The sequence below is a fragment of the Oncorhynchus keta genome, chromosome 8, assembly GCF_023373465.1.
Source record: "Oncorhynchus keta strain PuntledgeMale-10-30-2019 chromosome 8, Oket_V2, whole genome shotgun sequence".
NCBI classification, from domain to species: Eukaryota; Metazoa; Chordata; class Actinopteri; order Salmoniformes; family Salmonidae; genus Oncorhynchus; species Oncorhynchus keta.
Window position 1 is genome coordinate 29942357 of NC_068428.1, and position 26190 is coordinate 29968546.

At 43.4% G+C, this 26190-nt stretch overlaps 1 protein-coding gene across 2 annotated transcripts; it reads left to right on the plus strand.

The window, feature by feature from the left end:
• Positions 1-11682: 11682 nt before the first annotated feature.
• Positions 11683-16146, plus strand: LOC118371777 (homeobox protein OTX2-like). 2 transcript variants are annotated; one of them, XM_035757369.2, is made up of 4 exons: positions 11683-11818; positions 13344-13559; positions 14203-14354; positions 14689-16146. In XM_035757369.2, the coding sequence occupies exons 2-4, from the start codon at positions 13463-13465 to the stop codon at positions 15304-15306; spliced, it is 867 nt and encodes a 288-aa protein (XP_035613262.1). In that variant the 5' UTR covers positions 11683-11818; positions 13344-13462; the 3' UTR covers positions 15307-16146. The 2 variants fall into 2 exon arrangements, with proteins under 2 accessions (XP_035613262.1, XP_052380693.1); XM_052524733.1 differs by lacking the exon at positions 11683-11818 and having other exon boundaries at positions 13098-13559.
• Positions 16147-26190: the final 10044 nt, after the last annotated feature.

Sequence of the window (26190 nt, forward strand, 5' to 3'; positions counted from 1 at the left end):
TGGGGTATGGGGCTAGGGTATAGGGCTGAGGCTGGGGTATATGGCTGGGGAATAGAGCTGGGGTATAGGGCTGGGGTATAGGGCTGAGGATGGGGTATAGGGCTGGGGATGGGGTATATGGCTGGGGTATAGGGATGGGGTATAGGGATGGGGCTGAGGTAGAGAGCAGGGGTTTAGGGATGGGGTATAGGGCTGGAGATGGGGTTTAGGGATGGGGCTGGGGTAGAGGGCTGGGGTTTAGGGATGGGGTATAGGGCTGGAGATTGGGTTTAGGGATGGGGCTGGGGCTGGGGTATAAGGATGGGGTATGAGGCTGGGGATGGGGTAAAGTGCTGGGGGTATAGGGCTGAAGATGGGGTATAAGGCTGGCTATGGGGTATAGGGCTAGGGTATAGGTTATATAGCTGGAGAATAAGGCTGAGGCTGGGGATGGGGTATAGGGCTAGGGTATAGGGCTAGGGTATAGGGCTGAGGCTGGGGTATAGGGCTGGGGTATAGGGCTGGGGTATAGGGCTGGGGTATAGGGTACAGAGCTGGGGTGTAGGGATGAGGCTGGGGTATAGGGCTGGGGCTGGGGCTGGGGTATAGGGCTGGGGTGTAGGGCTGGGGAATAGGGCTGGGGTATAGGGCTGGGGCTGGGGATGGGGTATAGGGCTGGGGATGTGGTCTAGGGCTGGGGATGGGGTATAGGGCTGGGGATGGGGTATAGGGCTGGGGATGGGGTATAGGGCGGGGGTATAGGGCTGAGGCTGGGGTATAGAGCTGGGGTATGGGGCTGGGGTATAGGGCTGGGGATGGGGTATAGGGCTGGGGATGGGGATGGGGATGGGGATGGGGTGTAGGGCTGGGGATGGGGTATGGGGCTGGGGATGGGGTGTAGGGCTGGGGATGGGGTATAGGACTGGGGATGGGGTATTGGGCGGGGTTATAGGGCTGGGGCCTTGGGCTGGGGCATAAGGCTTGGGGATCGGGTATAGGGCTGAGGTATAGGGCTGGGGATGGGGTATAGGGATGGGGTATAAGACTGAGGTATAGGGCTGGGGATGGGGTGTAGGGCTGGGGCTGGGGGGGTTCAGGCCTTGGGGGTTGGGGGTTGGGGAGAGGATTAGCCAGGGCCAGTTGGATCATTTTACAGCCGGCGAACCCCCCAGTCTCCTGGACAATGAGGATTAAACTTCTCTTGTTCTTCAACTCTGAAAACGGCAGGACGACAAAGACACTATTCCTCATGGGTCTGTGGCTGGGAGCTCGGAGAGAGGGGGGATGAAGACAGAGGGGAGGAGGGAGAACGGAGGATGGGGAAGAGATGGAGTATTGTGTCCATCCCAAAATTAATCCCTCCACAATTTCCTCCGGGTTGCTAAAGTGAGATATGAGTCAGACGTGGCTAATGAAACGCTGAAGTCATCTTAAAAGGAGGATGATAAAAGCAGACATTAAACTAAGTGAGCTCGTCATTAGCTGTTTCATTAAAGGGGATCGGGGAGTCTGTGTGCTCCTGTTGCAATCGGAGAGGGAGATTAATCAATTAATTACGTTCCAATAATGCTCCTCTCACACCCGAGTCTTCTTGTTCTTATCCAACGAACAACCTTTTGGATCAAGTACTTCTTCATGTGGGCTGTAAGTGTAGACTACCATTCAGGACCTCTCAGGGGACTCTCCTCTTTCGTGCCACTTTAGGTGTGACAATTACGCCAAGGAGAGACACATGCGTATGGTCACTGATACATACAGTATGAAGGAATCTGGAAAAGTCACAGTTTTAGGACAAATACAGTCCTCACTTTCTCACTTTGCCAGATTCCCTTTCTCACCAGGAAATATAAAAAAGATACCAGTTTTTTATTTTACTAGGCAAGTTAGTTAAGAACATATTCTAATTTACAATGACAGTTTAGGAACAGTGGGTTAACAGCCTTGTTCAGGGGAAGGACAACAGATGTTTATCTTGTCAACTCAGGGATTTGATCTAGCAACCTTTTGATTACTGGCCCAGCACTCTAACCACTAAGCTACCTACCACCCCAACTGTCTGTTGTGCAGTATATTCTTGCAGCCTCCTGTAAACAATAGGTATTATACGATTAATAGATCCAGGATTATTCATGGTCGGGGATTGGTACTGAGACTAAGTATTGAGTGTGGTCATAGCCTGAGGGGTGCTGAATTGGGCTCGCTATGTGGCAGGGTGTCAGCCTAAGGAGCAGCTAGTGGGCTCAAAATGTTGCAGGGTTTAATTGCCTTCTTCTTCTTCTCATCGCCTTGTGCTACAGTTGCATAAACGCTTCTTTGTCTAACGATTTGAATTTGATTTAAATTGAGTGCGAGAAAGAGAGTGATTGAGAGAGGGAGAAAAAATACAGGGACTGTCTCTAGGGATTTCATCTCCATCTTGGCTCCTGTTCTGTTTCTCTGGGAAGACAGGAGGGAGAGAGGAAAGGAGAGGAGGGTGAGACTGAGGACGAGTTCAGGGTTGGAATAGGAGAAGGGTTAAGGGAGGGGCCTATCTGCAAAAAGGCCTTTTTACTTTTCAGAGGGCGAGACAAATAGCAAAAGAAAATAGTCTCCTGGCCTCCTGGATGCAGTGTCAACCCTCATCAGTGTCTGGTCTGGCAGCTCTGCTCGTACTGCAGGCACCAGCTCACAATGGAGGGCAGCAATGGCCGCCACACCTCTCACATCTTATCAACGTCCTCCTGGACAGGACCAATCGAGGAGCGGGCAGTAGCAGGCTAGAGGTGCTCCAGGTTCAGGAGGCATTTTTGAGTGGGCGTGAATTTGTTGATCAATGAGTTATAGGAATTGTTTGATTCTTGATTGGGAATATTTCAGTACAGATTTGACTGAAATGTTGATATTTCAGCATAGAGACAGTTTATGATATTTGTGCGGTAGAATTGTAAGATTTTATGAGGTTATGTGTTTATGCAAGGTGTTTTTTAAAAGATGGTAATAGAAGGGACCAACAGTTGGGGATATAGAGGAATTATATTTTTGTAGACAAACACATATAAACCGCTCAACGAACGTGAGGAACAAGCCATGATCCTCGAAGTCACTCACTAACAAACGTGAGCAACAAGGCTTGATCCTTAAAGACTCCGCCAGTCCCCCAAAAAATCCAGACTCTGAATAGACACCCCCCTAAATCACATTGTTGAACAAATCCTGTATTAAAAGCGAAGAGTTAGTCTGCGTTTATTCTTTCTCTTGAAGACTTTAGTTAAGCTAGTGCCTCCGCCACTTCGGAGGCTTCTTCTTCTATGTCTGAGTAATCCTTTTCTTGATGCTGATTGGCTGAAGCCAAGGGGGCCATCTTTTTCACACGCTTCCTTACGGAATCCCCCCCCCAAGCCAGTGTTTACCCGTCACCAGACAATGGTCTGCTACTGGCAATTAAACAGCATTTTCGGAGGAATCCGTGGCACTGGCCTAATGGCATTACTGTTGGACGATTCAATCCCTGAATAGTCAACAGGATTTTGCCTCTCACCGGGAAAATACTGCTTCATCGAATTAGCCGTATTACATAGCTTTACCCAGGCTTATGATTCAGGGTTCACAGAATACTGCTCCTCAAAAGATGGCGGGAGAAGAGAGTGGTAGGCCGGAGGAGTGATGTGTGTGTGTGTGTGTGTGTGTGTGTGTGTGTGTGTGTGTGTGTGTGTGTGTGTGTGTGCGTGCGTGCGTGCGTGCGTGCGTGCGTGCGTGCGTGCGTGTGTGTTGGGGGATGACTACTAGACCTTAACAAGTAAGCAAGCCTGGATCCTCAGAACCAAAATGTCTTCCAAGAAAGCATTTTAAGACCCTTGTTTGTGCATAAACACACTGGTCACTGGTCCATCTCATTATTATTTGTTCTGGGTTTGGTTTGTTCACTGTTTTGAAGGAAATTCTTAATCAGTTATGAATGTGTAGGATTTGATGAGGTTTGAACAGTGCAGACAAATGAACAACCTATGCGAGCTGCCCACTCCACTCCCTCTCTTTTTACACACAAACACACCTTTGCAACACCATGCCAACTCAACTACACCAAGTTTGCCTTGCAGAGAAGGTCTCGTTAGGACACACCCACCTACAGACACACACACCGTACGTACGAGGCAAACCACACATGGTGACCTCTGACCTTTAGCGGGTCAGGTCGTCCGGGCCGGGCGGCTCGTAGAACCGGGAGAACCGGCCAAGTCCATTATCTCACAATGAAGGGCTAATTAGTGTGTTAGCAAGCCTCAAATCACACAGCAACAGACTGCCTGGCTGTCTCTGTGCTCCTCTCTCTCCTCCCACCCAACATCCTAATTACTCCTTTATTCTCCCTCTGTTTCTCTCCCTCCATTTCACTCTTCCTCTCTCGTTCTCTGCCTCTGCCCATTTCACACATAAAAGCTGGATGCTAATTGCCTGCTATGGAAATATTGGGCATGTGATTAACAGTGCAGTGTGCCCACACTGTGTTTGGCTGGTCTGGCCTGGGTCTTGCTGGCTGTACAGGGTGGCGTGGAGCCAGTGTACCAACCAGGAGTCTTGCTGGCTGTACAGGGTGGCGTGGAGCCAGTGTACCAACCAGGAGTCTTGCTGGCTGTACAGGGTGGCGTGGAGCCAGTGTACCAACCAGGAGTCTTGCTGGCTGTACAGGGTGGCGTGGAGCCAGTGTACCAACCAGGAGTCTTGCTGGCTGTACAGGGTGGCGTGGAGCCAGTGTACCAACCAGGAGTCTTGCTGGCTGTACAGGGTGGCGTGGAGCCAGTGTACCAACCAGGAGTCTTGCTGGCTGTGCAGGGTGGTGTGGAGACAGAGTACCAACAAAGAGTCTTGCTGGCTGTACAGGGTGGTGTGGAGACAGTGTACCAACCAGGAGTCTTGCTGGCTGTGCAGGGTGGTGTGGAGACAGAGTACCAACAAAGAGTCTTGCTGGCTGTACAGGGTGGTGTGGAGCCAGTGTACCAACCAGGAGTCTTGCTGGCTGTACAGGGTGGCGTGGAGCCAGTGTACCAACCAGGAGTCTTGCTGGCTGTACAGGGTGGTGTGGAGCCAGTGTACCAACCAGGAGTCTTGCTGGCTGTACAGGGTGGTGTGGAGCCAGTGTACCAACCAGGAGTCTTGCTGGCTGTACAGGGTGGTGTGGAGCCAGTGTACCAACCAGGAGTCTTGCTGGCTGTACAGGGTGGTGTGGAGCCAGTGTACCAACCAGGGGTCTTGCTGGCTGTATAGGGTGGCGTGGAGACAGAGTACCAACAAGGAGTTTTGCTGGCTGTACAGGGTGGCGTGGAGCCAGTGTACCAACCAGGAGTCTTGCTGGCTGTACAGGGTGGCGTGGAGCCAGTGTACCAACAAGGAGTTTTGCTGGCTGTAGAGGGTTGACACTGTTTCTTAAGTCATTCATATCTTGGGCAATATTCAGGGCAGTCATACTGGCAAGTCTGATAATTCATCAAACCATTCTGCTCAAAATATGTGCTATTAGCAGAAGTGTATGTAAAGTGTTCTTTAGGATGACTATACAAATGCATATGCCCCATGTACATTATTTTCCTAATTAAAATTGGTGGCCTATTACCTTATTAAACATAGACCATCAAATATTAGACAAAGCATTGGTAGTGTCATGGCTTTAGGCCGTATTGGTATTAAATGCATACTGAAAATCTTCTTGTGGCCTCTATTCAAAACAAACACTTTTCTGTTTCGATTATTATGAGGAAGAAGAATCTATATGAAATTTCGATCAAGCAATTATCAGTTCCGTATTTTGTAGTAATAGCGGGAAGTCTGGCTATGTATTGAAAGCATTGTGGATAAATGAGTTCATGATTGCTTAAAATAACATTATTTTATGATATGGATGTATAGTTGTGTTATGAGTAGTGTGGGGAGACTTTTATTAACCTACATCTGTTCTTTTCTCCTCACTTCTCCAACCCCCCTTTCTCAATATGGCAGTTATTTCAAAGTAATGAGAGGACATGCATTTTTTTTGACAAGACAGGACATTATTATCTACTAACTAGGCATTTAACAACAAGGGTCAACATTAATAGACTTCTAGGATCATAATAAGATATGTTAATGTGTATGTAAATGAGGCCTGATGTGAACTGGGAGAATTTCCATCTTTCCTAACCCCGTAGCATGTCTCTACATCATTTGCCCTCTAACCCTTTTCTACTTCTCTATTAAAACAGCAAAGGGCTTCCTGGATCAGTTTTATTTTTCATCACAGTTTCTCCTTCTTTTTTTCCCTCTGCATACATATGCACTTGCTTAACCCCTTGTTAATTTCCTTTATTTTGCTATTTCTATGTCTTTGCTGATAGTTTTCAGAATTATTTTTTAAATATAGTTACTAAATTTTGAATATTATCTTGGTAGTTACAGAAAGCTAAATGTATTGCCAGTGAAGAAATTTGATGTAATAGTGCCCAAAATTCTTGGAAATATTTTTTCTTAATGAATTATCTAGTTCTGACCTCTGCCCTGTTGTTGGAGTGATCCAACCAACTCTTGGAGGATCTCGCAATAAACTCAGACATCTTTCAAAGACTTTCAGTTTGCACTGGGTCCCCTCTGCGCTTGGATAAAGAGTGAAGTCTGGTTTTCCCAATGGTGGGAGCCTTGAATGTTTGGGTAGTGTTTCGAGTAGTGGGTGTGGTGGATGGGGGGGGCAGTTCGGCTGTTCAAAGGCTGCCTTTTTGCATTGTTGGTCAGTAGGGATTAGGGCCTTCCATGCTGCAGAATAGCCCCTCTAATTAAAAAGGATAAGGAGGCCGAGAAATGGTGAGGGGCACAGGAGGAAGAGACAAGAGAGGGGAAAGGGGAGAGCAAATTTGGAGAGTAAAGAAAGAATAGAAACAAAAACTGTTTTCAGTGTCACTCCTGCAGCCAGACCCAACGATTCAGCCTGGATTAACTTTACACTCCTCCCTCTCTCCATCTCTCTCTCCATCTTTGTTTTCCACCCCTGCTCTTTTTCTACCTTTGTTCATCTGTTTTTGTTTCTCTTTTATTCTCTTTCCCTCTGTTTTTAATCCTAAATGAAACCACAAATGATGCTATATTAGCCTAATTATAAAGATGTTTATTTGGACTTTAGCTGCTAGCTCATCATCCATTTGAGAGTTATGTAAAATAATACAATAAAATAAAGCTCAAATTCAAGCCTTTTCCATGACCTGCAAAAACAAGCTTCATAGAACTTGAGCTACATACATGCAACTCTAAGTTTGTGTTTGAAACAATAAAACCTGTGTGTGTGTGTGTGTGTGTGTGTGTGTGTGTGTGTGTGTGTGTGTGTGTGTGTGTGTGTGTGTGTGTGTGTGTGTGTGTGTGTGTGTGTGTGTGTGTGTGTGTGTGGGGGTGGGTGTGTGTGTGTGTGTGTGTGTGTGTGGGGTGGGGGGGGGGGGGTCATTGCCTCCAGATGCTAAGCATCAGTAGGTGGGCTGTTTGCTGTCAGGATATCAGGGTGTGTTTTTGTTTGGCCCTCCTCCATCCCTCCCCCTCCCTCTAACTCTGGGGGTCCTGGCCCTCCAGGGACCAGAACCTGAAAACTACTGCACGGGTTTAAGGCCTCTCGTGGGCATAACACTACCCACAAGCCCTGGGAGGTTAACGAGGTACCAGCAGGGACGAGGCATTCCAACCTCCCACAGACACTCGTATGGATTATGTTTATTATGTGTATATAGTTATCTTCTTAATATATGTATTTTTCTGTATTTTGAGTAATGTTGTGGCTATAAGATCTCCCAACTAATCACCTAATAATAGTAGAAGTAATTGTTAGTAGTTTGAATTAGTCCCTTGGGCCTAGCTGTCAATCATCTGACTCCACCCCTGTAGTTAGGGAGACTGCAAAGGGGAGAAAAGATGGATGACTTTTCTACTTTTGCCAGGTAAGTTGACAATGTAAGAACAGTCTTAATGGTAGGAACCAGGAATGAATACATTCTCACCTGAGCTTACCTGAGTGGCAGTGAAGAGGAGTGAAGATGATAGAATGAGTCAATCAGAAGCTGGAAACGGGATGAGTAACAGATACTGAACCTTCATAACTACTGCATTTGAATGTAACCACCTATTATTAGTATTATCAAGTAATGACGACTCAATATTTATGCCGTCCTGTGTGTGTGTGTGTGTGTGTGTGTGTGTGTGTGTGTGTGTGTGTGTGTGTGTGTGTGTGTGTGTGTGTGTGTGTGTGTGTGTGTGTGTGTGTGTGTGTGTGTGTGTGTGTAACAGATGGGGTGAGTGAGTAGGCCAAGACATCGATCTGACCTTGAGCTGGACAGATAAATGACATTGAACTGAACTATGACATCATTGATATGGATTTAGTATACAATATATTGAATGTGTTCTTCAAACCATATAAGACAACAATAATTTGATAAATGTATTTATAGTGATCAGTAATAACACTGTTATTAGAATATTATTATTATTATGTTTATTATTATAGCAGTAATACATTAGATACAGTTGACTGGGACCCTATCATGCATGTATGGAGCTTTACTTTGAGCCATTCCCAGTCCCACGATTCTTAAAGTCCCCAATTCGTTCTCCCTAGCAGCAGGAGAAACCGTGACTCCTTCAATTGGACGGGAGTCAGAGGGAGGGCATATTGCCACAGACGTTAACAAGCGCGTTCACCTTTTACAATCAGAGCCCCGTTTAGCTCGAGCGCTCCCCGGGGCTATGCGATATTTACCGATGAATTATGTATCAGAGCTCGAGATGAAAGGCGACAGCGTGAGCCACGAGCAATATGGCTTCACTCATCTGAGAGACATGGGAAACGAAATATTAGAGATATTAGTTGTTTATTTAATCATTTAGTGTTCTCTTCAAAATATAATGAAGGCGAAGGACTATGTGCGATAATAAATTGAATAGCATTCCATATTTCACTTGAATTTGAAAGCGTTTGAAAGCTTGAATTTGAGGCATACAGCCTAATGTTTAATTTCTAGAGACCACACTCTTGCAAACCAGGCTGGTTCAGGGGCCTGACCTCCATTGATTTAGTTTACTGCATTTATTCATATAGCAGATGGTCATAAACACCGGCTAACTGGTATGATAACACTACTTAGTTTTCATGTTTCACATAAAGTTATTCAGGCATCATTCAATAAACCACGACTAAATTGACACATTTAAGGAGTAGGCCTATAGGCGCTTTAAAAAGAGATAGAGAAATTACGAATAGACTAAGGCTATTATTTTTTGCAGAAAATGTTGCACCTAAACGTAGGCTGCTACCAATGCAGTGACAACTGGACAGTGAAAAGAGCACTGGTAACAATTAGCTTGCTGGCTAATCAAATTCAGACGCTAATCCCCACCAAAACGCAACCTGTCCCCTAGGACAAAAACGGGAGAGGGGGAAAGAAAAGGGAAGAGTGTGGGGGGGGGCGTGGGTGAAGAGAAACAAAAAAGTACCGGTTGTATTCACAGATAAGCTGTGTGAATTCGTTCTTGAAAAAGCCTTTTGAAATATCCCAAAATAGGTTTTTCTCTCTCGAAATTTAAAAAGCTAGAATGACAGTGATCAAGAAAATATATATTTTGACTGGAAAGGGAATTATGTATTCTTTTTTTTTAAATACAAAAATACGACGAAGAATATTATTTCTGAGGGAATAGCAGGTACATGATGCGTGAATATGTGCGAGAAGGGTGTTGTTTGAGATATATATATATATATATATATATATATATATATAGAGAGAGAGAGAGAGAGAGAGAGAGAGAGAGAGAGAGAGAGAGAGAGAGAGAGAGAGAGAGAGAGGGAGAGAGAGAGAGATGAGGGGTGCTGCGTGTGCCAGAGATTTTAAATCTCCCTGAGAGGGTTACATTTACCAAACCGTGACAGTCAAGTCCCCAAGAATGTATATTCCCCTTCCTCGCGGCGAGGCCTGGCTAGAAATGCACCACTTATAAATCAGTGCAGTTGACTAACAAACATATATGCTTGCATAACAATAATCATTTTGCTAACATTATCGATAAAATCATTTTTGGTTCAAACTAGTTTAAATAGAACAGAAGAAAAACAACAAAACGAAACCAATTAGCCTAAAAATCACGAACGACAATAACTCGAGCAATGCTATTTGCCCTAATATACAGCGGGACTGGTTAATTTGTGTGAAACATTATTGCTATTATTAATTGTTTGATTGCTATTCGATTGTCATCCTCACCTTTGCCTTGAAGATAGGGGCGCTGCGGTGCGCTCGTGGAGTACACGCCAATAGATCATCGTTCTTTGGGGCCACGAGCTCTACTCAGGAGACAAGAGGTGGTATTTCTAATGACACTGGTAACCATGACATGTTATGGGCTGCGGTGAGGACAGTAGTGAGGACAGTCACAACAAATCCAAAATACATTTTTTAATCAGCCCATTGGGAGCCTATTTCATGAGACCAACGTCGCATGGAAACGTTCAACATCACTCCACATACCTTCCTTCGCTTATTCCATTAGCTGTCAGGGTTATTTAGCAAATCTCCCTCTGGTTAAAATGATCAACACTCGCTCTGTAGCATATCATCTAAATATGACGCAATATATTGCCCAGAGTATGATTAATAAGGACATATTCTGTTTGCCAGAGTAACATTCTATACACTTATTTCCATTTCATCCATCCATAGAACTGTATCTCTGTCTTGCCATTTTTTTGTAATTCTTTCCTCTTTTGCAATCTTCGGCCCATCTTATTTGTGCTAACCGTGCTAGTCATTTCCAAGCATCTTATATAGGCCTACATATCTCTATCGTGTCATTTCTGATCTTTCAACAGTACCAAGTGCTCTTTGTGATGGAAATACCTTCGCATGGAGCGATAATTGTGGAGGCGTGTTTAAAAATAAACTTTTCCCACCCCTCACCTCTCTTGCTCTCTGGCAATGGCGGCTACACTGGAGGCAATACAGCCACTAGCATAACGGGCTACAGAAGGAGAACTCAGAGCATGCTGTAACCCATATTCATCAAGACGAAAATGTTGTTTATGGATGTTGATTGAGAAGAATGTCCACTCAGTGATGGTGTTATAGTTTGTTGTCTGCTGCGAAATCCCAACTGAACTGTTGAAAAGCCCTGCATTTGCAGTTAATATATATATATATATATTTAAATGTCACGCTGTTAGCTTAATGATAATAAGATTATTATTCTTTTCCTTTTTTCTTCTTCTTCTTCTTCTTCTTCTTCTTCTTCTTCTTCTTCTTCTTCTTCTTCTTCTTCTTCTTCTTCTTCTTCTTATATTCGCATATTATTACCATTATTATTAGTATTAGTAGTAGTATTATTATATTAGGCCTATATCTAATATTATAATTAGCCTATTATTATTGCTGTTATTATTATTTTGCAGCCTGTATCAGTTTGGAAAAGTGAGTGAGGTTGGGGGAGGTTGTCTGGCAGTCAGCTGGCTTAGTAAATACAATGCCAGTCTTTGTTTTATTTTCGTGACGCAGAAAATTAATCAGCCAGAATGCGGAGCGCTCGGAGTCGCGGCTAGCGTCCTGTAATCAGGGCAGCGCGTGCCGTACGGATTATCTCGTTTTTTTTTTTTTTAAACTTTGTGAGAAAAAAAAAACTTGTGGGCAATAATAATTAATTCTCGGACAGGGTAATTATTATTGAACGGATGTGGAGCAACCGGTAGATGGGTCTGGGTGAAAAAAAGTGACAGATTGAGGCCGGTGGCCGTTACATATAAAAACGTATGAAGTATTGGGATGCGTGCGTGTACGAGAGGAGGAGGGAACTCGCAGTTGCAACTTCGATTCTACAGGTAGGAGCAGATTGGTTCCAATCTAATAGGACCATGGGCTACAACGAAACATTCCAACTATCAACTTGAATGTAACTACTTATGATTTGCTAAATGCAGGCTATTTGATTGGCAAAACGTTTTGTAAGATTATCCTTTCATAAATAAACAGACATGCATCCTTAGATATTATTACATTGTAATACACTACACCCTGCGATCCTGTGTTTGTGTTTTTGTATTTGTAGTTTTTTTATAGGCCAATGTTCAAATGTAATTTCAATGTAGGTCTCTTTGAAATGTACAATACAAGTGTGCTAGATCAATATGACGCTAGAAAATATTGTTCGCCGTTTGGGGCCAAAATATATAGACCTAGGCTATATTATTAGGCAGTCTAATAATTACTACCCAAATAATGTTTGTTTCCGCACCATTCAAGTGGATAGTGGGAAAATACATTGTTTCCTTTCTGGGCGATTGATGGCTAGATTGTTGGTTCTTCCAAACAAATGTACATAAGGATTATTGAGGGTTTATTAGACCTAACAGTGTAGGCTACATTTAATATCAATGACGATGTTGTTGAATTTATGAAGGGAACATTTTCATTTAGTGTAGGATATTGTTTTATTATAGGAAATAACTCTCTAAAAAACAGACTCTCCACCGAATGAGATAAATGTGATCGGTTCTTAATTGCGGAGCAAGTGCTTGTTTGCTTAGATTAAGATAAAGTGGTTTTTGCTAATCAACACTCTTCGATCGTCTCACCACCTAAATCTAATTACCGGGAGCTATTAATTAGGTAGAAATCGCCCAGGGAGTGTCAATAATGTCGGCTCGAATTACAATTATGGAACAGTTTCCCCAAGTTTCTCGTCATTTTGCTAAATTGCCGTTCACATTTAAATGTAGAAGGGATTTCTCCCTTTCAGCAGACACATTCTATAGATAGAATGTAAGATGCTGTGGTAGTTTAATTGCCTGAATATGTAGAGCGCTGGGTTTACAGTATTGTCTCTTTTTTTTGTCGCCAACGGCTCTTTTGTCATCAGCATTATTTATCTGGTCAACAGTGGGCTTTGTCTTTGCAAATGGCCCCCAATCATGCCGTCTATACTGGAGACAATTAGCTGATGCTAACCTGTGGGTACTATGCTAATGGTGCGCCTTGCCTTTTTGGAGCCCAATGTGTGTGCGCATTTTAACGACAATGTTTTTGTTCTCGAAGAAGGCGTGCTGAAATGATGGGATGTTTTTGGTGCTGGTAGGATGTGGTGATGATGGTGGTGGTGTGTGTGTGTGAGGGGTGGGGGGTAGTAGGTGGCGCAAACGTTTGTAAGACAGACAGAGGATCCTCAGTCCACAAGGACAGCTGGGGGTCTCCGATCTGCTTTAAGAGCGCTGGCGGTGCAGGACGACGCTCATTTTTTAAATTCACCTCGCTGCGTAAAGAGCGCGTAACGCCTCCAACGAATAACCAAGGACTTATCCTTTTTAACCAAAACCACCCTCTCTCTCTTTCCTGTTGTGTTCTGTTCAGGTTTCGGGAGAAGAATTGAGAAGAATCCAACACTTGAGGACTAAACTAAAAAGGGTACTTTTCAACGCCTTTTTGTTTTCAAAATTCTCTTCAACTTTGCCCTTCGATCGGAGGCTAGAATGATGTCTTATCTGAAGCAGCCGCAGTACACAGTCAACGGTCTGAGTTTGTCTGCCTCCGGAATGGACCTTCTCCATCCGTCTATCGGCTATCCAGGTGAGGTCATGGAAGACATTTATTACACAAATAACCATGAAATAATGAAATCCCCTCAAATGGCTTAGGCCTATTGCATAGATTTGATCTGTTTATTGTCGCGTCTATTTCTTACGAAATTATGATTACATGAACTGATAACGATAAGATAAAAACAAATAAAAATATATATACTAATGTAGCCTTGGAATTATAATTTAATCGAAAGTTGTGTTTTCGATATCATCTTGCTTATTTATGTCTGTAGTGAATTATCTAAACTACGAGGGGATAATGTTATACATTATACGCTACAATATTCTTCTGGTCCTCGTGGGGTGTACTACATGTCAATTATTAATGATCCTAAACTAACAAGAATCATGTCTTGGAAATGTTTACAATAAGAGATCTGAGCAAAGAAAAATATTCACTGTCTGAAATATCAACCCGAAAAACGATGTATCTATCTAAACATAGCCTAACTGCTCATGATCAAAATTGCAACTGTAGGCCTATTGGATAGGCTACAGTTGACAAGCCACATTGATTAGCCCATGTAGGATAAAACAATGTTTTTCTCCTAAAGCAATAAATAACCTGTTTGTATTTGTAAGGTGGACTACTTAATGTTGACTTAACGAACAGACCTTTTCTCATACAGGCGCCCCTCGTAAACAGAGGCGCGAGAGGACGACCTTTACGCGCGCCCAGCTGGACATTCTGGAGAACTTGTTCGCCAAGACCCGCTACCCAGACATCTTTATGCGCGAGGAGGTGGCCCTGAAGATCAATTTACCTGAGTCTCGTGTTCAGGTGAGTCCCTAGGCTTTTGGGTAAACACACGCGATCATCCGTGTTTTGAGTCAAGGCCACTTACACAGCTCGTTAATTTTGGATTTGAGAAGTCAAGATCCCAGACGCCACTTCAGAGCGTGTCTTCTCCACTCTGATAATTGGAGTGTTCACCCCCCACAGTGTAGTCCTACGAGCCTCTTCTTTTGCATCCACTATGGCAGACTGTATTGAAATTAAACATGAATAAAACGCTACAACAATTTTTTTTTGCGTTCATGGGGTGATAAATAAACTTGACTGAGCATCCTCTCCATTTTATTACTACAATTCAACACATTAATTCTTCTTCCAGGTATGGTTTAAAAACCGAAGGGCGAAGTGTCGCCAACAGGCACAACAGTCCCAGAGCGGTGCGCAGAGCAAGACCAAACCAGTCAAAAAGAGAAGTTCCCCAATGAGAGAAGCCAGCTCCGAGAGCGGTGCCAGCGGACAGTTCACACCGCCTCCCAGCACCTCAATCCCGCTCGTAAGCAGCAGTACTGCCCCGGTGTCCATCTGGAGCCCGGCCTCCATCTCCCCGCTGTCTGACCCACTCTCTACCTCTTCCTCCTCTTGTATGCAACGGTCCTACCCGATGACCTACACCCAGGCGTCCGGATACAGCCAAGGCTACACCGGATCCTCATCCTATTTCAGCGGGATGGACTGCGGATCTTACTTGGCGCCTATGCACCACCAGCTCTCCGCTGCGGGCTCCACCATGAGCCCCATGAGCAGCAACGGGGTCTCCAGCCACCTGAGCCCGCCTTCGTCCCTGTCCACGCCAGGGTATGGGGCAGCGGGACTGAGCTTCAGTGGTCCCACAGACTGCCTAGATTACAAGGACCAGGCCGCGGCCTGGAAACTCAACTTCAACACGGACTGTTTGGATTACAAAGACCAGTCCTCGTGGAAATTTCAGGTGTTGTGAGAAGAATGAGTGAATGACATTATATTTTCACAATGTGTTGAAATAAACGTTAGTCAATCCGATGTGATTGAGTCGGCGAAAGGCATCGGTTTCCAATGGCTGGTCCTGGGCATCAAACTATTACCCCGAACAGCAGCAGTGTGAGTGGAGAGAAGCTGCCGCTTCGTCTCTCTGACAGCGTAACAACTGCTGAGTTAACTTATTGAAAATTCAGTGAACTCTCTTTAACTTTGATCAAGGACATGGAACAAAAGTGTTGCCCAAGAAGAAAATGATCAAGAGAAGCTGCAACCCTTGGCTAAACGCGTGGAATGGGTCAGCTTTCCATAAGCTTCTTACGACTCCCGGATCCTCTCCTCTTGGTTGGCAAACTAAAGGGGCCCTTTGATCAAAGCATTGTGTGCGTGTGTGCGTGCGTGTGCGCGCCTGTGAGGCGAACCTGGATGCACTATTTAATTTATGAAAAATGTTTATAAGACACTAGTTTCAACAGACAATCAAACAGTATGCGTGTGCTCATAAATGTCCCCTAAGTGTTTTGGCATTTTCTATTTGTGTTAGCTTTTTGAGACTGTGATTCCTTGTACCCGTATGCAATTCCGAGTTTCGCATCTGCGATCACCCAGCTGTGAATTGAATAGTTTTTTAAATGTTTAAGTATGATAAATTATTACGATGAAGTATTAGTTGAAATAGGGAGTTTTCAAACAGTGTGAGTGGCCGAGTCAATGAGCAGCAACGTTGCCTGAAACATCAGTGTCCGTCAATGACCAAATACAGCTCAATGTTGTTATGCCAAACTGCTCTGAAAAGGCTATACACAAAAATAAAGAACGTTTGAACTGATTCCCCAGTGTCGCCTGTTTAACTTCTTAAAACCATGTTTTTTTCTTTCTAGTTATTCATCAATAGACTTGCTATTGTAATTTTTTTCTGTCAATACATCTGAATTTTAGAGAAAATAATACATAAAACATAAAACATGATAAATAGGCCTATTACTCAACAACAATGATATTTGAATTCAAACCAAGGTGCACCCACACATACGCACAAGCATACACGCACACGCACACACGTACTATTTCAAGTGTCAGAGGCAGGAATGTGCAGACTGGGAGAGTAATGTTAATCCCGTTTTGCAGGGAGGATAATCCAACATTTCACTGACGGAACTGTCCAGTTCACACGGAGCCGCTTTCCAAGACTCCCCCAGTCACCAAAATTCACATTCCCACTAAAATTGTATGTTATAAATGAATACGTTTTTAAAGCTTTACAAAACACCCCCTTGGATGTCAGCAAATCAGGCGATGAAAATCCACATTTTACCAACTGAAAATAGGCCTATGCTATGTGTTTGTCAGAATTGCCATTCAATTCACCAATCAACACATCCAGAACATCTAAAATAAATACTGTGTAAAAACACGTTAGGTAAAAGGCCAATGGTATCTTATTAGACAAGTCCTTTTAAAAATCAATCTCAAATAGGGTGTTATTGGTTGTAAAAACCAAAGGGTCGATTTGGCTGATGCAGGTCTCAGTTAATAGATAAAAGAGGAGAAAATAATATTTTATGCTGCATTTTGTAATTATTTAGGAGAGGGGAATTTACCTTTTTACATTATTTTTGTAGACTATAGAATCTCAGTTTATGCCTACAATGGGGACCAATGTGTTATTGGTCCAAATCCCCCCCGAAAAAAACTAGTCCATAATCATAGCGTGCAGTGGTCGAATAAAAAGGCAATAACAATCAAGGTATCGATTTCACTGAATTTTCACTGCGTGGACATCACGCTATGATGATATATTCATATATTGTATAATTAACAATATTTATATGCAATTAGATTTAGTCAATTTCAGAATTATGATCATCAAAATATAAGGTCTATACTTGCAAATGGGAATTGCTAATTGAAATGCCAAAAGCATCTTAGGGCTAAATTCATCTTTAGAACCCTGGGAGATTCGTTAAATCTCTTAGCTCTTTCCTAAAACCATCGTTGCTAAAGTTGCTCTTGAAAACGCTCGTTATTTAACATCTGCTCAGACCACTCGTAAAACAGCAAAGTACCTCGTTAGATGCTTTTTTGCCCTTCCGCTTAACTTTATACACAGAAGATCTCCGCTAACCACAAAATCAATATGTTTATCTGTCTTTCAGTGAACACCTACAACTTCAGAACGAACGTGACAGTGACTACAAATACAAAGTTGGCAATTTCTTTGCCTAACAAGCGAAGGATATACTGACTTCAAATGAAAACGGAGAAGACTGCAATAAAATATAAATACAGTATAGGCTACATAGACCTATATATTTTAATGATATTGACATCAATTTTATGTTAATTCAATTTAGCTGTCTGTCATTTTTGCTTATATTTCATGATGTGTCAAATTTTGATTTAGTGCATTATTATAGCATTAGAATAAGTGCTTCAATATTTGTAGCCATAGGAGCTGATCCGTCATCAGTATTGTGTAATAATTATAATGTTAAGGTAAGATTGGAAAGGGAGAACGCTGATCCGAGAGCAGTGCTGCTTTCTTTCGATCTTATCAGTATCGACACAGGCCTCAACGATGCACTTATCGAACGTCCCTTGCCTGTTGTTTTGGGGAACGCATTAAGTTACATATTTGGCCGTTGTAGGAAAGATGCAACTTTAAAACACCTGTAAGCCTAAATTCCATTGCAATCGGGAAACCGGGACAATATGTATTGCACATCCAGGACTGAGTGGAGTTTGCAGGCAGCCCAATTCTGCTCCTCGTTTCCCAGTTGCGATGTAACATGAGCATTACCATGATCGTAGCAGTTGCATCGTTAATTACGAGCCAATATTTTAAGTGTTTTACAAACAAGCATGTAGAGAGAACCTTCGCGAAGTGATTCGTTAGAACATACTGATAGTATCGACATAAAAGCAAATCTTCTCTCAGGATCAGCCTTCTCCACTCTAATCTTACTTTAACATTCGAATTATTCTACAGTGCTGACGACGGATCAGCTCCTAGAGAGATATTACCACAAATGGCTGAACATATTGAGGAGGCTTATTATGCTTACACAAATAATAAACTACTAAATCACAGGTTAGGCACATCATTGAGCACATCTTGTCACACAGCATTAAACCTATTGAGGCAAAAATTACAGATATAATTGAATTATATAGCCGACGCCCATGTAGCCTATTTGTATTGTAATGCAGTCATCTTGGTTTTCATTTGATGCATTGTTTTATATTTCACTTGTTTGTAACAATTGCAAATACTTTGGCAACTTTGTATTTATAGTCAACTTCGTTCTGAAGTTATCAGCGCTTGGTCAGACAGATAGAATCAAGATTTTTAGGTTAAGGCTAGGTAGCCTATGTTTAGCGGAGATTTTCTGTGAATAAATTGACGCGGAGGGCAAAAAACACCCAACGATGCACCTTGACTGCTCTTCGACTTGTCTGGATCACTTGTAGATGTGCAAAGGTTCGTTATTTTAAGAGCAACGTTATTAACGAAGGCTCTGGGAAATAGATCGGCTAGGCTACTAAAGATACATCGTAAGATGGTTCTAACGATGATTTTAACACTACGAAGGCTCTGGGAAACGAGGCCCAGATTTTTCAAAGACCAATTAGTGGAAACATATCAGAATTAGGCTGCCTGTATAAACGGAGCCCCCATTTTTTTTTTATTATAAATTGAGATTATTGAAAAGAAGCAGCAGATTCATCAAAGCCCTGTCACGACTTGTTGAAGCCAAGTAGCACTTGTTGAACGTCGGTTATTGACCCAATCATTGTCACTGCGTCTAGAGAAATCCATACTAATTTGGTATTGTAGAATGGTATCTGTGTCACGCAAGCAGGTGGATAAATGGAAGATAAGTCATTTTAGAAATATCCCAAAATCATCAATAATGGGAAGTGTTTCTGAGATGATTCAATATCAACATTTCGGAGTCACTCATCGGGAAATGTAGACTATCCAAATCATATGCAATATGTTTAGTCCAGCAAGTTTGCATTTAACTGAATGTTGCACTTTGATGAAACTATAATTAGTAGAATGGGCAGCAGAATAAACAGCTATTCTTACACTATACAGTGCATTTGGAAACTATTCAGACCCCTTGACTTTTTCCACATTTTGTTATGTTACAGCCTTATACTAAAATTGATTAAATTAAATTGTCCTTCTGGAAGGTTCTCCCATCTCCACAAAGGAACTCTGGAGCTCTGTCAGAGTGACCATCAGGTTCTTGGCCACCTCCCTGACCAAGGCCCTTCTCCCCCAATTGTTCAGTTTGGCCAGGTGGCCAGCTCTTGGAAGAGTCTTGGTGGTTCCATACTTCTTCCATTTTTTTATTTCACCTTTATTCAACCAGGTAGGCTAGTTGAGAACAAGTTCTCATTTACAACTGCTACCTGGCCAAGATAAAGCAAATCAGTTCGACACATACAACAACACAGAATTACACATGGAATAAACAAACATACAGTAAAAAAAAGAATCATAAAACACGGGACGAGATGTTAAAAACTGTCCATTGTGCCAATAGATGGAATGCACTCACATGAGATTTGCCGTGATGTTGACAGAGTGGCATGGGAGGTTTGTTTCTTAGACTGGGGTAAGATGTCAATTTTGGGACACATCCTCAGTAGTGTGCCTTCGAATCAGTGGGTTTTTCGGCCTTTAATCACTAAACACCCTCATCAAAGGTGGCCAGCTAAAGGGTAATCAAGCCTTAGCTTGTGTCCCATGCCCAATTAAGATGTCCCACGGGACTATGCAAGGCAGGGGCGTCCTCTTCCCTGAGCCAGCCATACAGCTGACCGCATACCTCATATGCCCTCCTCAAGTTGGAGGGATCTGAATTGGGTTCTCAGGTGGGGGTGGGGGGTCATGAAGTTATAGCCCAGCAAGGGTCCTTCCGTTTGATCCAGATCCACTGGCTGCCTCTTTCAGCTGCTTGAGAAACTGCTCTGACGGTCTGCCGCAGAGCCTGTCCATGGATTCCAAGTTCTTTCAGCAACCTGATGATGGAAGAAGCCACGAATCCTCTGCATCCCACTTCAACTGGCCAGACCTTTGCATTCCAGCCATGCTGAGTTGCGTCTGCTGCCAACTCTGTGTAACGCAGTTTCTTACGCTCGTAGGCCTCTTCAACAGAGTTTTCCCACGGGACTGTGAGCTCTATGATGTACACAGCCTTTCGTGAAGGGGACCAGAGTACCATGTCTGGCCTAAGGTTGGTAGAAGCAATCTCAGGTGGAAAAATGAGTTGCTGGCCAATATCGACAAGCATCTTCCAGTCCCGGGCCATGGCTAGGTGTCCAGTTTCTGGCTTTGTAGGAGGATACAGTAGAAAAAGACAAGTCTATATGCATTGTGTGCAAATGAGGAAAGATAAGGGAGGTAAAGGCAATAAATAGGCCATGGTGGCAAATTAATTACAATATACCAATTAAACATTGGAATGGTAGATGTGCAGAAGATTAATGTGCAAGTAGAGATACAGGGGTGCAAAGGAGCAATATAAATAAATAAATAAACAACAGTATGGGGATGAAATAGTTGGATGGGCTATTTACAGATGGGCTATGTACAGGCGCAGTGATCTGTGAGCTGCTCTGACAGCTAGTGCTAAAAGCTAGTGAGGGAGATATGTGTCTCCAGCTTCAGTGATTTTTGCAGTTCGTTCCAGTCATTGGCAGCAGTGTTGGAAGGAAAGGCGGCCAAAGGAGTAATTGGCTTTGGGGGTGACCAGTGAGATATACCTGCTGGAATGCGTGTTACAGGTGGGTGCTGCTATGGTGACGAGTGAGCTGAGATAAGGCAGGGCTTTACCTAGCAAAGACTTATTGATGACCTGGAGCCAGTGGGTTCGGCGACGAGTATGAAGCGAGGGCCAGCCAACGAGAGTGTACAGGTCGCAGTGGTGGGTAGTATATGGGGCTTTGGTGACAAAACGAATGGCACTGTGATAGACTGCATTCCGTTTGTTGAGTAGAGTGTTGGAGGCTATTTTGTAAATGACATCGCTAAAGTCGAGGATCGGTAGGATGGTCAGTTTTACGAGGGTATGTTTGGCAGCATGAGTGAAGGATGCTTTGTTCCGAAATAGGAAGCAGATTCTAGATTTAATTTTGGATTGAAGATGCTTAAGATGGAGATGTCTGGAAGGAGAGTTTACAGTCTAACCAGACACCTAGGTATTTGTCAGAACCGTCCAGAAGTCAGAACCGTCCAGTAATGCTGGACGGGCGGGCAGGAGTGGGCAGCGATCGGTTGAAGAGCATGCATTTAGTTTAACTTGCATTTAAGAGCAGTTGGAGGCAACGGAAGTAGAGTTGTATGGCATTGAAGCTCGTCTGGAGGTTAGTTAACACAGTGTCCAAAGAAGGGCCAGAAGTATACAGAATGGTGTCGTCTGTGTAGAGGTGGATCAGAGAATCACCAGCAGCAAGAGCGACATCATTGATGTATACAGAGAAGAGAGTCGGCCCGAGAATTGAACCCTGTGGCACCCAAATAGAGACTGCCAGAGGTTCGGACAACAGGCCCTCCGATTTGACACACTGAACTCTATCAAAGAAGTAGTTGGTGAACCAGGCGAGGCAATCATTTGAGAAACCAAGGCTGTTGAGTTTGCCAATAAGAATGTGGTGATTGACGGAGTCGAAAACCTTGGCCAGGTCGATGAATACGGCTGCACAGTATTGTCGCTTATCGATGGCGGTTATGATATCATTTAGGACCTTGAGCGTGCCTGAGGTGCAGCCATGACCAGCTCTGAAACCAGACTGCTTACTGGAGAAGGTATGGTGGGATTCAAAATGGTCCGTAATCTGTTTGTTAACTTGGCTTTCGAAGACCTTAGAAAGGCAGGGTAGGATAGATATAGGTCTGTAGCAGTTTGGGTCTAGAGTGTCTCGCCCTTTGAAGAGGGGGATGACAGTGGCTGCTTTCCAATCTTTGGGAATCTCAGACGATACGAAAGAGAGGTTGAACAGGCTTGTAATTGGGGTTGCAACAATTTCAGCTGATCATTTTAGAAAGAGAAGGTCCAGATTGTCTAGAACGGCTGATTTGTAGGGGTCCAGATTTTGTAGCTCTTTCAGAACATCAGCTATCTGGATTTGGGTGAAGGAGAAATGGGGAGGCTTGGGCGAGTGCTTATTGAAATGCTTATTGAACTTCTCAATTATAGTGGATTTGTCAGTGGTGACAGTGTTTCCTAGCCTCAGTGCAGTGGGCAGCTGGGAGGAAGTGCTCTTATTCTCCATGGACTCCATTCTCTATTTAAGAATGATAGCGGCCACTGTGTTTTTGGGGACCTTCATTGCCACCAACATTTTTTGGTACCCTTCCCCAGATCTGTGCCTTGACAACATCCTGTCTCGGAGCTTGGTTTTTGCTCTGACATGCACTGTTAGCTGTGGGACCTTATATAGACAGGTTTGTGCCTTTCTAAATCATGTCCAATCAATTTAATTGGCCACAGGTGGACCAATCAAGTTGAAGGAACATCTCAAGCGGTCTTACGCACTGCATCGCTGTGCTTGAGGCATCACTACAGACCCGGGTTCGATCCCGGGCTGTGTTGCAGCCGGCCAGGACCTGGAGGCCCATGAGAAGGCGTACAATTGGCCTAGCGTTGTCCAGGTTAGGGGAGGGTTTGGCCGGCTGGGATGTCTTTGTCCCATTGTGCTCTAGCGACTCCTGTGGTGGGCTGGGGGCACCAGGTACATGGTCACCAGTTAGGCTTCCGGGTTAAGTGAGCAGTGTGTCAAGAAGCAGTGCGGCTTGGCAGGGTTGTGTTTCGGAGGACGCATGGCTCTCGACTTTCGCCTCGCCCAAGTTCATACAGGAGTTGCAATAATGGGACAAGACTGTAACTACTAATTGGGGAGAAAAGGGGGTATTGGTATTTGGTATTTTATTAGGATACCCATTAGCTGTTGCAAAAGCAGCACCTACTCTTCCTGGGGTCCAAACAAAACATGAAACATAATACAAAATGACATAATACAGAACATCAATAGACAAGAACACTCAAAGACAGAACTACATACATTTTTTAAAAGGCCTTTTAAAGGTAGCCTACATATCAATGCATACACACAAGTTATCTAGGTCAGATAGGGGAGAAGCGTTGTGCCGCGAGGTTTTGCCTTGTCTGTTTTTTGAAACCAGGTTTGCTGTTTATTTGTGCAGTATGAGATGGAATGAAGTTCCATGTAATTTGGGCTCTATATAATACCGTACAGTTGGTACCAAATGACAGTTTACAATCTAAAGTAACGGCAAGTAATTTAGTCTCCTCAACTTGTTCAACAGACACACCATTCATTACCAGATTCAGCTGAGGTCTAGAACTTCAGGAATGGTTTGTACCAAATACAATGCTCTTAGTTTTAGAGATGTTCAGGACCAATTTATTACCGGCCACCCATTCCAAAACAGACTGCAACACTTTGTTAAGGGTTTCAGTGACTTCATTAGCTTTGGTTGCTGATACGTATATGGTTGAATCATCAGCAAACTTGGACACACATGCTTTGTTTAATGCCAGTGGCAGATCATTGGTAAAAATAGAAAAGAGTAGAGGGCCTAGAGAGCTGCCCTGCGGTACACCACACTTTAAATGTTTGACATTAGAGAAGCTTCCATTAAAGAAAACCATTTGAGTTCTATTGAAAACCCATAACAAATCCGTTTTATCAACAACAGATTATGGTCAATAATATCAAAGGCTGCACTGAAATGTAACAATACAGCTCTCACAATCTTCTTATTAAAAATTTCTTTCAACCAATCATCAGTCATTTGTGTCAGTGCAGTACACGTTGAGCGCCCTTCTCTATAAGCATGCTGAAAGTCTGTTGTTAATTTGTTTACAGAGAAATAGCATTGTATTTGGTCAAACACATTTTTTTCAAACAGTTTGCTAAGAGCTGGCAGCAAGCTTATCTGTTTGCTGTTAGAACCAGTAAAGGCCGCTTTTACCACTCTTGGGTAGTGGAATTACTTTGGCTTCCCTCCAGGCCTGAGGACAAAGACTTTCCTCTAGGCTCAGATTAAAAATATGACAGATAGGAGTGGCTATAGTCAGCTACCATTCTCAGTAGCTTTCCATCTAAGTTGTCAATGCCATGAGGTTTGTCATTATTGATCGACAACAATAATTCATCCACCTTTCCCACACGAACTTTACATAATTCAAATTTGCAATGCTTTTCTTTAATTATTAGTTTTTTTTTATGCATGAATACAATTGCTCACTGTTCGTTGTTGACATTTCCTGCCTAAGTTTGCCTACTTTGCCAATGAAATAATCATTAAAATAACTGGCAATTTCAAATGGTTTCGTGATGAATCAGCCATTCGATGAAAGATGGAGTTGAATTTGTCTTTCTGCCCATAATTTCATTTAAAGCATTCCAAAGTTTTTGTTCCATCGTTCTTTATATCATTGATCTTGGCTTCATAATACAGTTTCTTCGTCTTTTTGTGGAGTTTAGTCACATAATTTCTCAATTTGCAGTAAGTAAGCCAGTCAGTTGTGCGGCCAGACTTCTTAGCCATTCTTTTTGCCCCATCTCTTTCAACCATACAGTTTTTCAATCCCTCATCAATCCATGGAGCCTTAACAGTTCTAATAGTCAGTTTCTTAACAGGTGCATGTTTATCAATAATTGGAAGAAGCAATTTCATAATTTCATCAAGTACAGCATCTGGATGCTCCTCATTAATCACATCAGACCAACACATTTTTTTTTAACATCATCCACATACTGTAAGAGTCACAACTAAATATTTTGTATAATCTCTTATACACTATTTTAGGCCAAGCTGTTGGAACTTTGGCTTTCCGGAATATAGACACTATATTGTGATCACATCCAATGGGTACAGATATAGCTTTTGAGAAAAGTTCTACAGTATCAGTAAAAATGTGATTGGTACATGTGGATGATCTTGTTCCTGTAGTGTTTGTAAACACCCTGGTAGGTTGATTAATAACCTGAACCCGATTACAGGCACTGGTTACAGTAAGAAGCTTCCACCTGAGTGGACAGCTTGATGAAAATGTCATGTTTTGTCTTATATTGTCTTGTCATTATGCTTTCCCTTCTGTTCGTTTCCCCCTGCTGGTCTTATTAGGTTCGTTCCCTTTTTTCTCTCTCCTTCCCTCTCTCTCCTCTCTCTATCGTTCCATTCCTGCTCCCAGCTGTTCCCCATTCTCCTACTCACTCATTTAGTCTTTTCACACCTGTTCCCTATCTTGTCCTCTGATTAGAGTCCCTATTTCTCCCCTTGTTTTCCGTTTCTGTCCTGTCGGATCCTTGTATGATGTTCGCTGTGCTGTGTCTTTGTCTCGCCCTGTCGTGTCGTGTCGTGTCGTGTCGTGTCTTGTCTCGTCTCCTTCAGATGCTGCGTTTGAGCAGGTGTCTGAGTCTGCTACGGTCGGTGCCTTCCCGAGGCAACCTACAGTTAATGGTCGAGTCTCCAGTCTGTCCTCGTCACTACGAGTGGATTTAAGTTTTTTATGTTTTGTTTTCTGCTCTGATTGTCCAGGAGTATTGCTTATATCCTTTACTGGAATAAAGACTCTGTTTTCGCCAAGTCGCTTTTGGGTCCTCTTTCACCTGCATAACAGAAGGATCCGACCAAGAATGGACCCAGCGACTATGGATTCTCGTAACACTGCCGTCGAGATCCAGGGAGCCATGCTCGGCAGACACGAGAAGGAATTGTCTGCTGCTCGTCATGCCGTTGAGACCCTGGCCGCTCAGGTTTCCGACCTCTCTGGACAGTTCCAGAGTCTTCGTCTCGTGCCACCTGCTACTTCCTGGTCTGCCG

Excerpts from the sequence above, each read along its gene's own strand:
- LOC118371777 (XM_035757369.2), top strand. The coding sequence starts at position 13,463 with ATGATGTCTTATCTGAAGCAGCCGCAGTACACAGTCAACGGTCTGAGT. Across the intron at positions 13,560-14,202 it reads TCCGTCTATCGGCTATCCAG|GCGCCCCTCGTAAACAGAGG; the intron begins GTGAGGTCATGG and ends TTTCTCATACAG. Across the intron at positions 14,355-14,688 it reads TACCTGAGTCTCGTGTTCAG|GTATGGTTTAAAAACCGAAG; the intron begins GTGAGTCCCTAG and ends TTCTTCTTCCAG.